The following is a 13316-nucleotide window of genomic DNA, read 5'->3' on the forward strand; positions in this document are numbered from 1 at the left end:
CTGCCTGAAAGGAGGTTGTGGTGAGGTTTTTACATGTAATCTCATGAAAACGCTAAATCCTAATGCACAGCTAGGATTAATTACTTAGTTGCAGAGCCTCAAATGTTTTTTTAAAGTAGTATTTCTGAATTCTGAAAATGGATGTGTGGGTGTTTAGCGGTGCAGGAAAGTTTCCTTCTTGCAAGGAAAGGATAGAGAACTTGAGTTCTTTAATTTCCCAGTAGAGGGGTAGCGTCAGCCTTAGTCCTGCTCAACATCCATAAGTGTTTTGAAAGCTGGAATTCAAATTCTACACTTGACTGATTGTTCTTGAACCATTAACTCAAATGTGTGTGTTCTTTTTTTTCCCCTTCTTCTTGCTTTCTATTTTACCATCTCTTAATGTAAAAATAATGAAGGAAGTAGAACTAATGAAGGAAGCCATGTCACCTTAATACCCCTGAAAGTTCTCCTTTACCATATCTGGAGCATGCGATGTTGTGTGGCACTGCAGCCTATCAGGAAACTGATTAAGTGTTTTGTTTGTTTTTTGCAGTTGGAGAAAACAATCTTCCACTTAATTATATCCGGACTCTTGAAGACTGGTGCCTGTGTCAAGCTATTACCAGTCTAAAGGAGACTGGTAAACTCTCAGAAGCTGAAGCTCTTTGTAACAAGGTACAACAGCGTCATATTGGCAAATTGTGGTGGAATTGTACAGAAATCATAATTTGGGTGCATTTTACAAGCAGCAAATCTTTGAATTAGCAACTTTCTGCTCCATCAGAGCAATGAGATTCAGTAGTTGTTGGTGTTTTCCTCCTTCCTGAGATACTCTATTCTCAGCACCAAAGCTGTGTTTGCAGTTGAAATACACGCTATATGGCGTGAAACAAACTTAAATCTGCCCTTCCTGCCCTTATTCATTAATCTAGCATTAAGCAAAACATGGTGGAAATTCAAAGCAAGAAGCCCAGGGAGGAGACTTGCAGGGGACTTAAATGTCTTCTGCTCTTTTCTGTTGGTGCCCCTTGTCAGAGCCACAGTGGATGCTGCAGATTTGATTGTTAAAAAGAAAAGTCTTAACGTAACATGGATGACACTGAGCTAGGTGGGAGTGTGGGTGTGTGGAGGGCCTGGATGCTCTGCAGAGGAACCTGGACAGGCTGGATCCATGGGCTGAGACCAGTGGGATGAGGTTCAACAAGGCCAGGTGCCGTGTTCTGCACTGGGGACACGACACAGGACCTGGGGGTGTTGGTCGACAGTGGCTGAACATGAGCCTGCAGTGGCCCAGGTGGACAAGAAGAACATTTTCTGTTTTCATGTGTCAGTTCCTGGAACACTGCTTTGTGCAGAATAGGGGGAAACCACCACATTAAAAGCATCCCAGGAATGCTTTGAGAGCTGTTTTCTGTAAAGATTGAAATGGAAGCATCAAAATGTCTTCAGATATTTGGAAATGATGAGTTCTGATGCCATCTTTGTGCCTTGTTTTGTTTTTAGGGTTTAAAAAGCTGCCCTGAGCACCCAGCACTGTTTTTGCTGTTGAGACAAGTTCAGTGTAAGCAGCTGCTGCAGACCCACAAAGACCTTCCAGACAGCATCCTGGAGGAGCTGTGCAAGACAGTCATGGCCAGTTCAAACTCAGTTGCAGCCTGGCAGGTGAGTGTGGGTTCTCTCCCTGACTTTATGGTGCACAGTGTGCACTAGAAGTGGTTGAGAGTTTGCTCACTTTTATTTGTCTGCTGACAGCCAGTGATGAAAAAAACAGTTTTATTCAGTTCTTTATAAAATTGTAACTATATGTCACAGCAGAAGGACGGGATGTCATCCAGAGGGACTGGGACAAGCTGGAGAAGTGGGGTTGTGTGAACCTCAGGAGGTTCAACAAGGCCAAGGGCAAGGTCCTGCATGTGGGTTGGGGCAATCCGCGGTTTCACTACAGGCTGGGGGACAGTGTGATTGAGAACAGCCCTGAGGAGAAGGTCTTGGGGTGCTGTGGGTGGAGAAGCTTAACAAGAGCCGGCAACTTGCGCTTGCAGCCCAGAAACCAACTGTGTCCTGGGCTGCATCCAAAGCTGTGGGACCAGCAGGAAGGGAGGGCATTCTGCCCCTCTGCTCCACTCTGGTGAGATGCCACCTGGAGTCCTCTGTCCAGTTCTGGAATCCCCAACATAAGCAGTATACAGAAATGCTGGAATAGGTCCAGAGAAGGCCACAGAGATGATGTGAAGGCTGGAGTGCCTCTGCTATGAGTACAGGCTGAGAGAGTTAAGTTTGTTCAGCCTGGAGGAGGGAATGCTCTGGGGAGACCTTAGAGCAGCTTCCAGTCCTGAAAGGGGCTCCAGGAAAGCTGGGGGGGAACTTTTTCCAGGGACATGGAATGATGGGATGATGGGGAGTGTTTTTAAATTGGAAGAGTGAAGATTTAGATTGGACATTAGGAAGAAATTCTTGATGCTGAGGGTGCTGAGGCCCTGGCCCAGGTTGCCCAGAGCAGTGGTGGCTGCCCCGTCCCTGGAGGTGTTCAAGGCCAGGTTGTATGGGGCTTTGAGCCCCTGATCCAGTGGGAGGTGTCCCTGTCCATGGCAGGGGGTGGAACTGGATGGGCTTTCAGGTCCTTTCCAGCCCAAACCATTCCGTGATTCTATGTTGACTTCTTTTATAGTTGAAATAATAAGGACTGTTTACAAGAGCATGCAGACATAGAAGCAGTAGAACTACAATCTTGAGATAAACCCCTGGCACCTCTGTCTTTAGGGACCTGTGTCTTGGCAAGTGAGCAGAAACCAATGAAGTACTTCATAACCTGTAAGAACAGATAAGAGTAAATAGTTACCTTACTTAGAGTCTGAAAACCTCAATTGGTCTCTTTCTCCACAATCTCCTGACTTAAGGAGAAATCACTTCCAATATGAATGTTCACTCACTGCCTTTCATGGCATAATGAGATATTATTTTTAGATGAGGGGTCTGTGACTCATTTTGTAGCTGGTGAAGGTTTGTGGAGCGGCTGAGGGACCTGGGGTTATTTAGGCACGAGAAAAGGAGACTGTGGGGAGGCCTCGTCGCTGTCTGCAGCTGCCTTAGAAGAGGTTGTGGTGAGGTGGATGTTGGTCTCTTCTCCCATGTTATGGGTGATAGGACGAGAGTGAATGGCCTCAGACTGCACTAGGACAGGTTCAGACTGGACATCAGGAAATAGTTCTCTGAAAGGTTCTCAGGCCCTGGCAGAGGCTGCCCAGGGAGGTGGTGGAGTCCCTATCTCTGGAGGGGTTTAAAAGATGGGTGGATTATGTGCTCAGGGATATGGTTTAGGAGTGAACAGGTATGGTTGGGCTTGATGGTCTCAAACGTCTTTTCCAACCTAGTGATTTTATGATTAGATGTTCCTGTGAGGTTTTGTAGAGTATTTATTGATTTCCTCACTGGTGGTGTTGGTTACAGCTCCTGCCTTCCTTTACTAGTGTTAGCAGCATGTTTAGAAAAATTCTCTGTGCTTTTAGAGATCTTCATGTGCTCGCAGGATTTATGGTGCTGCCTCTTCCTGTTGAACAAATAAAACCCTTTTTGCGCTAAGATTCACTAAAGCTTACTTCAGTCATAGAATACCAGCGTGAGGCTTCTGTAGAGATCATTAACTTACTTGTTCTAAGGCTGCAGGTCCTCTTCCTTGCTGCAACATGGGATCATAGAATCATTTGGTTGGAAGCGACCTTTGAGATTGTCAAGTCCAACTGTACCTGTTCACTATGATATTGTTTGTGGAAAGGTACTTTTTTGATGCATTTTTCTTTGCCTTGTGAGAATTCATCTTTCTGGAATGCAGCACTCATTCAGATTGGTGTTAAGCTGAAAGCAGGGAGATTGAGATGAGATCCTAGAAATTTTTTCTGCGAGGGTGGGGAGGCCCTGGCCCAGGCTGCCTAGAGAAGTGCTGGCTGACCCCTCCCTGGAGGTGTTCAAGGCCAGGTTAGATGGGGCTTGGAGCCCCTGATTCAGTGGGAGGTGTCCTTGCCCATGGCAGAGGTTGGATCTGGATGAGCTTTGAAGGCCTTTCCAACCCAAATCAGTTTATGATTCTGCACAGAGTTGGGTGTTTTACTTCTCAGAGCAGCCCTGCAGCCTGATACCAAGGATGCACAATCTCACTAATGCTAATAAATACTTTCTAGTGTGTCACTTCTTAATGATAAAAGACTTCTGTGCATCAGAAAAAGTGAAGGGTATTTTCCTTCTAACACTAGGTAGTCTGTAGCTAGAAGGCGTCCAAGCCTCTTTGCTTAAAAGCAAGGGAATTGGGTCTTGTATTAAGAAGTTGCTGTGTTTGCATGGTGATCCAGCAAAGAATATTTCTAAGTGTAACTTTTGCATCTTGATGCAATCTCTCACGTGGCAGGGATTTGCGATCTTGTGGCTGTGTCTGCTCCTGAAAACAAGACATGACTACAGAAATAAAAGAGAGAGGAGTTAGAGTAATTTTCCTTCTCTTCATGAGCAAATCCAGGACACCTTGTGCTGGTGGAACTGGCAGCAGGAGCAGAAATTTGCACAGATCCCAATGTCTGCTTCCTCAGCGCCATCTAGCTCCTGCAGCACGACCCTGCTCAGTCAGAAACTGCGTGGCCCAACCCATTGTCTGAGCTTCTGTAATTTTTTTCATGTTCCTGGCATTACTCAGAGGGCTGGAAGAACCTTTGTTCTGGAGGAGAAATATTCTTTTCATCTCACGTCTTGAATCCTGGTTTCAGGATTTGGGCCCCTCACTCCAAGGAGGACGTTGAAGGGCTGGAGCACATTGAGAGAATGGAACAGAGCTGGGAAGGGGGCTGGAGCACCAGGGTTATGAGAGGTGTCTGAGGGACCTGAGGCTGTTTAGTCTGGAGAAAAGGAGGCTGAGGGGGAACCTCATCACTGTCTACAACTGCCTGAAAGGAGGCTGTGGTGAGGTGGGTGCTCATCTCTTCTCCCTGGTACCCAGTGACAGGACCAGAGGAAATGGTCTCAGGGTGCTCCAGGGGAGGTTTAGGTTGGATATTGGGAGCAATTTCTTTACTAAAAGGGTTCTCGGGCATTGGCAGAGGCTGCCCAGGAGGTGGTGGGGTCTCCATCCCTGAAGGGGTTTAAAAGATAAGTAGATGCCGTACCTGGGGCCATGGTCTGGTGGTGGACTTAGCAGGGCTGGATTGATGGCTGGACTGAATGATCTTAAAGTTCTTTTCCAACCAAACCCATTCTGTGATCTTGACAGAACTTTTTAGAGAGAAATGAGGCAACATGCAATGCTCTTCTGCTCTGAAATATGACGTTTGTGAAGCCAGTTGTGTTATTTGCTCTCCTCTGAGCTATCTCCATGGCTGTGAGCAATCACCATGGGTTGCCAAGGCTTTTCCACACTCAGTTACTGTGGTGAGGTGTTGCCAGTTCTACCAGCAGCCTGCATTTCCCTGCAGGGCAGTGGTTGGCATGAAGACTAGGTGGTGGTATCTGAGCTTAAAGTAAGCTGTGGTACCTCATAAATGGAACTAAATGCTTTTACTTAATAGATGTGTGGTTTGGTGGTTCCATAACCAATTTCGTTTGTTTTTCAGTGGCTGGCTAAAGTGTACCACTCGCAAAGGATGATGGTTGGAGCAGAGATGTGCTACAGAAAGAGTCTGCAGTTAGCGTCACAGCAGGGCAACTGGAATGGGAAGTTGTCTAGTCTGCTCAGGCTAGCGATGCTTGCACTGGAACTCTGCATGGTAGGATAATCCAAATCACATAACTGCATGATTTAACAGGAGATCATGTGATGTTTCTCACAGTTTCTCACAGCATTCTGCTTAGGAAACTGTCAGCCTCTGGCCTGGACAGGTGAACGCTCTCCTGGGTGAAAAACTGGTTGGCTGGTGGGGCCCAGAGAGTGATGGGAAATGGAATTAACTCCAGCTGGAGGCCAGTTACAGATTGTGACCCCAGGGCTCAGTGCTTGGTCCAGCCCTGTTCAATGTCTTTATCAATGACCTGGATGAGGGGGTTGAATGCATCTTAAGTAAATTTGCGGCTGACACTAAGCTAGGTGGAAGTGTCGATCTGCTGGAGGGTAGGGATCTGAGCAGGCTGGACCGCTGGGCTGAGACCAGTGCCATGAGGTTTAACAAGGCCAAATGCCGGGTCCTGCACTTGGAGCACAACAACCCTGTGCAGCTACAGACTACGGGAAGAGTGGCTAGAAAGCTGCCTGGAGGAGAAGGACGTGGGGGTATTGATTGACAGCGACTGAACATGAGCCAGCAGTGTGCCCAGGTGGCCAAGAAGGCCAATGGCATCTTGGCTTGTATCAGAAGCAGCATGACCAGCAGGTCCAGGGAGGTTATTTTCCCTCTGGACTCAGCACTGGTGAGACCGCACCTCGTATCCTGTGTTCAGATCTGGGCCCCTCACCACAAGAAGGATGTTGAGGCTCTGCAGCGAGTCCAGAGAAGAGCAACGAAGCTGGTGAAGGGGCTGGAGAACAGGCCTTATGAGGAGCGGCTGAGAGAGCTGGAGTTGTTTAGCCTGGAGAAGATGAAGCTGAGGGGAGACCTTATTGCTCTCTACAACTACCTGAAAGGAGGTTGTGGAGAAGAGGGAGCTGGCCTCTTCTCCCAAGTGACAGGGGACAGGACAAGAGGAAATGTCCTCAAGCTCTGCCAGGGGAGGTTCAGGCTGGACATCAGAAAAATTTTTTTTACAGAAGGGGTGATTAGGCACTGGCAGAGGCTGCCCAGGGAGATGGCTGTGTCACCTTCCCTGGAGGTGTTTAAAAGACGGGTGGATGAGACGCTGAGGGCCATAGTTTAGTGTTTGATGGAAATGGTTCAACTCGATGATCCTGGAAGTCTTTTCCAACCTCATGATTCTGTGTTTCTGTGATGTAGAGCTTCTGCAGAACTGTATCCAGTTCTGGAATCCCCAACATAAGAAGTATATGATAGTGTTTGAACAGATCCAGAGGAGGACACAGAGATGAAGCAAGGGCCGGAGCACCTCCTGTATGAGTCCAGGCTGAGACAGTTGGGGTTGTTCAGTCTGGAGGAGGGAAGGCTCTGGGGAGACCTTAGAGCAGCCTCCAGTCGTGAAACGGGCTCCAGGAAGGCTGGGGAGGGGCTTTTTACAAGGGCCTGGAGTGATGCTATAACGGGGAATGGCTTTAGATGGGAAGGGTAAAGATTTAGATTGGACCTTAGGAAAAAACTCTTCACAATGCAGATGATGAGGTCCTGGCCCAGGTTGCCCAGAGCAGTGGTGGCTCCCCCATGCCTGCAGGTGTTCAAGGGCAGGTTGGATGGGGCTTGGAACCCCTGATCTTGTGGAAGGTGTCCCTACCCATGGCAGAGGGTGGAACTGGGTGGGCATTGAGATCCTTTGTAATCCGAACCATTCTGTGATTAATGGAAGCATCACTAAAACATATATGGAAGAAATAAAGATTCTTTGCATAAAAAAGCACATGGAATGCTGGCAGGGCTCTCCCTGGAATATTTAACATGACTTCTACAGGGTCTTCTAGCCACTGTTGTTGTTGTTGTGGAGTTTTTTTAGTGAAAGGAATCTCTTTCTAACCTGCCAAACACTTTATTTAACTCAGAACAGCTTGAATTAAACCTACTCTGTAGAGAGTTGCAAACAAAAAGCTAACAATGCTGCATACTGTAGTTTTTTACCCTTTTGTTTTTTTCTGATTTTTTTTTTACACCATTGTTTTTTCCTTCTTTGTTTTGCTTTTATCATAGGCAAACATCTCAAATGAGCACTGGCCATCCTTGGTTCAGGAGGCAACGACTGAAGCTTTGAAACTTTCCTCTTGCCCCCTGGCGTGTCTCCTACAAGCACTGCTTCAGTATAACCGCAAAATGGGAGCAAGGTATGTGTCATCTGTTAAGTTTGAATGGAACACGCTGTCTGAACATACGAGCACTCATTATCCCCAGATCGATCTCCCAACAGCTAACAGAAAACTGAAAGCAGGAGTTACTTCATGCAGTAGTATGGCAGTTAAAAGGGAGAGGGGCAAGGGGTTAATAGTGTAGTGAACAGGAAGCAGCAGAATCATACAATCCCTAGGATGAAAAAGGCCTTTGAGATCATTTGAGTCCAGCCATAACTGTCTGCTACTAAATCACATCCCTGAGCACCTCATCCTCCTATCTGTTAAACTCCTCCAGGACTGGGGACTCCACCACCTCCCTGGGAGTCCTCTGCCAGGGCATGAGAACCCTTTCAGTGAAGAAATATTTCCTGATGTCCAATCTGAACCTGCACTGGTGCAGCTTGAGGCCATTCCTTCTCTACAACACAGAGCAATGAGGTTCCCCCTCAGACTTCTCTTCTCCAGGCTAAACAACCCCAGTTCCCTCAGCTGCTCCTCATAAGACTTGTTCTCCAGCCCCTTCACCAGCTCTGTGCTGGATGCACTCCAAGCCCCTCAGTGTCCTTCTTGGAGTGAGAGGCCCAAAACTGAGTGCAGGATTTGAGGTGTGGTCTCACCAGTGCCAAGTGCAGGGGGACTTCCCTGCTCCTGCTAGCCACACTATGCCTGGTCCAAGGCAGGATGCCGTTGACCTTGGCCACCTGGGCTACTACTGGCTCGTGTTCAGCTCCTGTCAACCAGAGGTGTTCAAGGGCAGGTTGGATGAGGCTTTGAGCCCCTGATCCAGTGGGAGGTGTCTCTGCCCATGGCAGGGAGCGGAACTGGATGGGCTTTTATGTCCCTTCCAACTCAAACCATTCCATGATTCTAAGATCTGATTTGTATGATGTGTTGGTTGTGCTTCCAGGGAGACTCGTCGGATGTTGGAAAGAGTGGTATATCAGCCGGGGAATCCAGAAACCATAGTGTCTGTGGCACGCTGGTACCTCCTGCGACATCTGTATGCCAAAGATGATTGTGAATTAATAGATGTAAGGCTCCCATTTTATACAGAAATTCCACTTTACATCAAATATTGTGCCTGCGTCTTTGAAGTGGGGTAGAGGGAGGCCAGGGAGGTGTTGGCTCCCATTGCCTTGAGGGTGCAGTGTTTCAGGATCCTGTGCAGACAAGAAGTACCTCAAATTTTTAATTGCATCCAGTTTGTTTGAAAGTCTTCTATTCCTTCAAGCAATACAAATGGAAAACAAACAGTAAAAGGTCTGCCTTATCCAAACTGGCAAGGATTCTGCAAGTAACTCCTCAGTAGCCATGAGGATTGTTCTGTTAGATTTTTACCAGAGTACATTCGTGCACTAAGAACGTTAATTGCCTCCAAGCCTGGCTGGAACAGCGTGTCATCCTTGACCTAGTAGATCTGAACAGCAGAGTGCTGCACTCCCTGTCCTTAAGGCTTTTATTACATCCGTAACAGTACTTTATTTTCAGTACATGGTAAGTGGTACGTTGGTTTCTGTTGATAGCGCTTCACAAATGGATCTGGTCAAAACTCACAAATCCACACAGCGCGCTCAAGTGGCACAGAGTGGGCACTTCCTTGTGGCTCACAGCTGGAGTAGCTTTGCTACTCAAATGTGAACACACTCTGATCTGCCTCTGCTGCCACTGGCACGAGGAGCTCTTCTGCCCATATTTAATAGCTGTTGCCTGGTGGAACATTGAGTCTGTAGTGCAATGCCTTTGAGGGTAGAACTTGACAAGCAGGCTTAGCTTTAATCCGTAACAAAGTGCCTTTGGAGTTATAACTTACCAAGCAGGCTCAGTTTTGAATCCACTCCAAAGTGTCTTTGGAGGTACAACTTATCAGGACAGGCTCAGCATTGACAAAAATCCAGACACAGCATAAAAAAAGGTAGAATTATTGAATTTAGATGATCCTGATATGATCTCTTGCAGTTACTTCTGCAAAGTCATCTGTGCTCCCTACCAATAACAGCTGGAGTGAAGATGTGCTGATTCTACTTTGTGGTTTTCCTTTTTAATATGTGTGACGTGGTTGGGTTACAAGAGAAAACACAGAAGCTTATGAATGTCTGTGAACGTTAGGCTGTCGTGGGAGCTTTCTTAACCAGTAGAAAAGCTGCAAATAAGAGGTGTGGGAAAAAAATCTAGAAGGGGTAAATTTAAATGGGGGAAATAAAAGGATACCTGAGCAGTTTTGTTTAACTAGTTGTGTTTTAAGTGTTTTAAGCAAGCTGACATGTCCTGTTGAAGATTTTCTGTGTGGGCTTATGGGTTACTTATTTTTTTAAGGGAAACTGCGTAGCAGAAAATAAAATGCATTTGAGATTTCCAGTGAAATGTAACATAAAGGTAAAGAAACCTCTTTTTTTCATTGTTTATTTTTCTCTGCAGGTACTTGTAGAAAATGCCAAAGCTAATGGGGATGTCCGAGCTCTGGAACTAAATGAGAAACTGTCGTCAAGTGCCTAGTATGGACTATCTCAAGTGAAAAATCCTCCACTCACGCAGCTTGATCAGCATATGTGATTTGGGCTTTTTTATTTCTCTGTGGTCTAATTTTGTCTTTTGCATCAAATGCAGCTTTGTCTTTAATTTTACTTTTTCATGAACTAAAGTAGATTACTTTTGTAGTGACATGGATTCCATCATAAAATAAATACTTGATTCAAAAGAAAAAAAGTTTAATTCTGCTTTTATGTTCTTTCTCACTGAAACTTCAGTGCCATTTGACTTTACTTCCCCCATGGCCACACACAAAAGTACAATTTTAGCTGCACTGGCAGTAATGCAAGGTTCGAATCACAGAATCACAGAATAACCAGGTTGGAAGAGACCCACCGGATCATCGAGTCCAACCGTTCCCATCAAACACTAAACCATATCCCTCAGCACCTCATCCACCCGTGCCTTAAATACCTCCAGGGAAGGTGACTCAACCACCTCCCTGGGCAGCCTGTTCCAGTGCCCAATGCCCCTTTCTGTAAAGAATTTTTTCCTAACGTCTAGCCTAAACCTCCCCTGGCGGAGCTTGAGGCCATTCCCTCTTGTCCTGTCCCCTGTCACTTGGAAGAAGAGGCCAGCACGCTCCTCTCTACAACGTCCTTTCAGGTAGTTGTAGAGAGCAATGAGGTCACCCCTCAGCCTCCTCTTCTCCAGGCTAAACAACCCCAGCTCTCTCAGCCGCTCCTCATAAGGCCTGTTCTCCAGCCCCTTCACCAGCTTTGTTGCTCTTCTCTGGACTCGTTCCAGAGCCTCAACATCCTTCTTATGGTGAGGGGCCCAGAACTGAACACAGGATTCGAGGAGCGGTCTCACCAGTGCCGAGTACAGAGGGAGGATAACCTCCCTGGACCTGCTGGTCATGCCGCTTCTGATACAAGCCAAGATGCCATTGGCCTTCTTGGCCACCTGGGCACACTGCTGGCTCATATTCAGTCGGCTGTCAACCAACACCCCCAGGTCCCTCTCCTCCAGGCAGCTTTCTAGACAGACTTCTCCCAGTCTGTAGCTGCACAGGGTTGTTGTGCCCCAAGTGCAGGAGCCGGCATTTGGCCTTGTTAAACCTCATGCCATTGGACTCTGCCCAGCGGTCCAGCCTGTTCAGATCCCTTTGCAGAGCCTCCCTACCCTCCAGCAGATGGACACTTCCACCCAGCTTAGTGTCGTCCGCAAACTTGCTAAGGGAAGAGCTTCTGCTTTTCCTCTTTTCCTTGGCAGAGGACATTACTAGCTCAGAAGCAGCAAACTTTTCTTCTCTACCAGATGCTGTAAAACATTCAGAGGTTTAAAATGCCTCTGACAGACTTTGTTTTGCAGTCAAGGTCCAAATCCATCTGGATCTTCCTGTATGGTGTCATTTTATACCTTTTTACTTTTTAAATTTTTGGGTTTCTTTTAGCTAATTTTAATTACAGTAGTGAATCCTCTTGCACGCAGGCTTCAGTAAACATTCCCATCAAGAAAAGCTTGTGATTGTCAGGGACAGGGTCATATTTATAAACATGTATAACGGTCTTGGTAATTCTGCTGCTGACTGCTTAATTGGATGAATCATGACAGCAGTTCTTAAGGCATGATGTTATTTTGCTTTTACGTGCGTGAAAATAAAAAGAAATAAAAGCCATGGTTCTAATCTGTTAATGTAACCACGAGGGTTTTTTAAGTGAGTCACAATAGCTGTTTCTTACGTGGCTTAAGGTTTCTTAAAGGTGCTGTCTGTCCACAAAAGTCTTGTGATGCCTCATGCAATCCCATATTAAAGCAGAGAAAGGGCACTTCCAAGGCGTGCAGTGGGACTGCATTGAACCTGCATTTTTGTTTTGAACCTGATGTGTTGGTGCTGTGGCTTGAGGTAAAGTAGAATCAGTTTTCTGACTCAGTCTCCTCTGAGTAACTCCAGTTCCTGAGAGCTCACCGCAGGTTCTTTCAGACAGTTTCTCTCTAGCAGTGACCACACGGGGCACAGGGATGCAGAAAGGGTGCTACTCACACTTATTCCTACAAGACACTGAGGCCATCCTGGAGCTGGTGGAGCCGTAAGGGACAGTGGAGGAAAAAGGTGGCACCTGCAGGGAGGGCTGGGCAGGAGAGGTGACCCCAACCTGACCAGCAGAGGATTCCACCCCATACACCTCACACTCAGGATAAACTGAGGGATCACAAGGGGCTTATTCTCTGCTTCAATGGCCAACATCCAGCGAGGCCCTCATCTGCCTGGTTGCCCCACATCCTGGATCCACGAGTTCCTGAATGCAGTTCTGAGCGCAGCTCCTCCCAGCCCAGACCCTTTCCCTGTGCCTGCTCTGCAGTGCCTATGGAGATACAATCTCAGATATTTGCATATATTGTATCATTTATTATTATTATTATTATTATCATCATCATCATTATTATTATTATTTCATTAAAGCTGTAGTTTTAGTTTCCAACTCCCAAGTTTTCCCCCCTTGTTTCCCTTTCCCTGGACTTGGAGAAGGGAACCATGAGCCCAGCTGCTTGGTTTTAGCTGCTGAAATTGTCCAAGATGGGGCTAAACCGTGACAGTTGGGCTTAAAGACAGAAGGTGTGCTGGGGTGCGTGGAATGTGTGTCTCTGCTGTCCCCTGCGCGCAGTGATCGCTGGAAGTGGGCAAGAGCCAACAGCACGTCACTGCCATTTCAGAGGCGGACGCTGAGCTCTGCAGGTAGGGTTCCCTGCTTTGCGGAGGTGAGCAGAAACTACCCTGAATTGCAAAAGTCCGTCCTGGTCCTCCAAACTTCCCTTCTCCCACCCATCTCAATGCAAAATACCCTCCTTAAAAGATTATTTCTGGTAAATTTAGATCCATTGTGGTTCCCATCACAGCCTGTTGTCACACAGTCTTTAACTCTCAGTAACTCCACAAATTGAAAGGGGATGCTGCAAAAGCCAGGCTTGT

At 46.9% G+C, this 13316-nt stretch overlaps 1 protein-coding gene across 1 annotated transcript in view; it reads left to right on the forward strand.

The window, feature by feature from the left end:
- The window catches only part of SKIC3 (SKI3 subunit of superkiller complex), a 63241-nt gene extending 52552 nt beyond the window's left edge, over positions 1–10689 (forward strand). Inside the window, exons 36-41 of the mRNA XM_069881106.1 lie at positions 536–657; positions 1486–1644; positions 5574–5726; positions 7740–7870; positions 8784–8907; positions 10292–10689. Of these exons, the coding sequence (XP_069737207.1) occupies positions 536–657; positions 1486–1644; positions 5574–5726; positions 7740–7870; positions 8784–8907; positions 10292–10369 (767 nt within the window). The 3' untranslated portion in view covers positions 10370–10689. The remainder of the gene's footprint in view (positions 1–535; positions 658–1485; positions 1645–5573; positions 5727–7739; positions 7871–8783; positions 8908–10291) is intronic.
- Positions 10690–13316: the final 2627 nt, after the last annotated feature.

The sequence above is a fragment of the Phaenicophaeus curvirostris genome, chromosome Z (assembly GCF_032191515.1).
Source record: "Phaenicophaeus curvirostris isolate KB17595 chromosome Z, BPBGC_Pcur_1.0, whole genome shotgun sequence".
Lineage (NCBI taxonomy): Eukaryota > Metazoa > Chordata > Aves > Cuculiformes > Cuculidae > Phaenicophaeus > Phaenicophaeus curvirostris.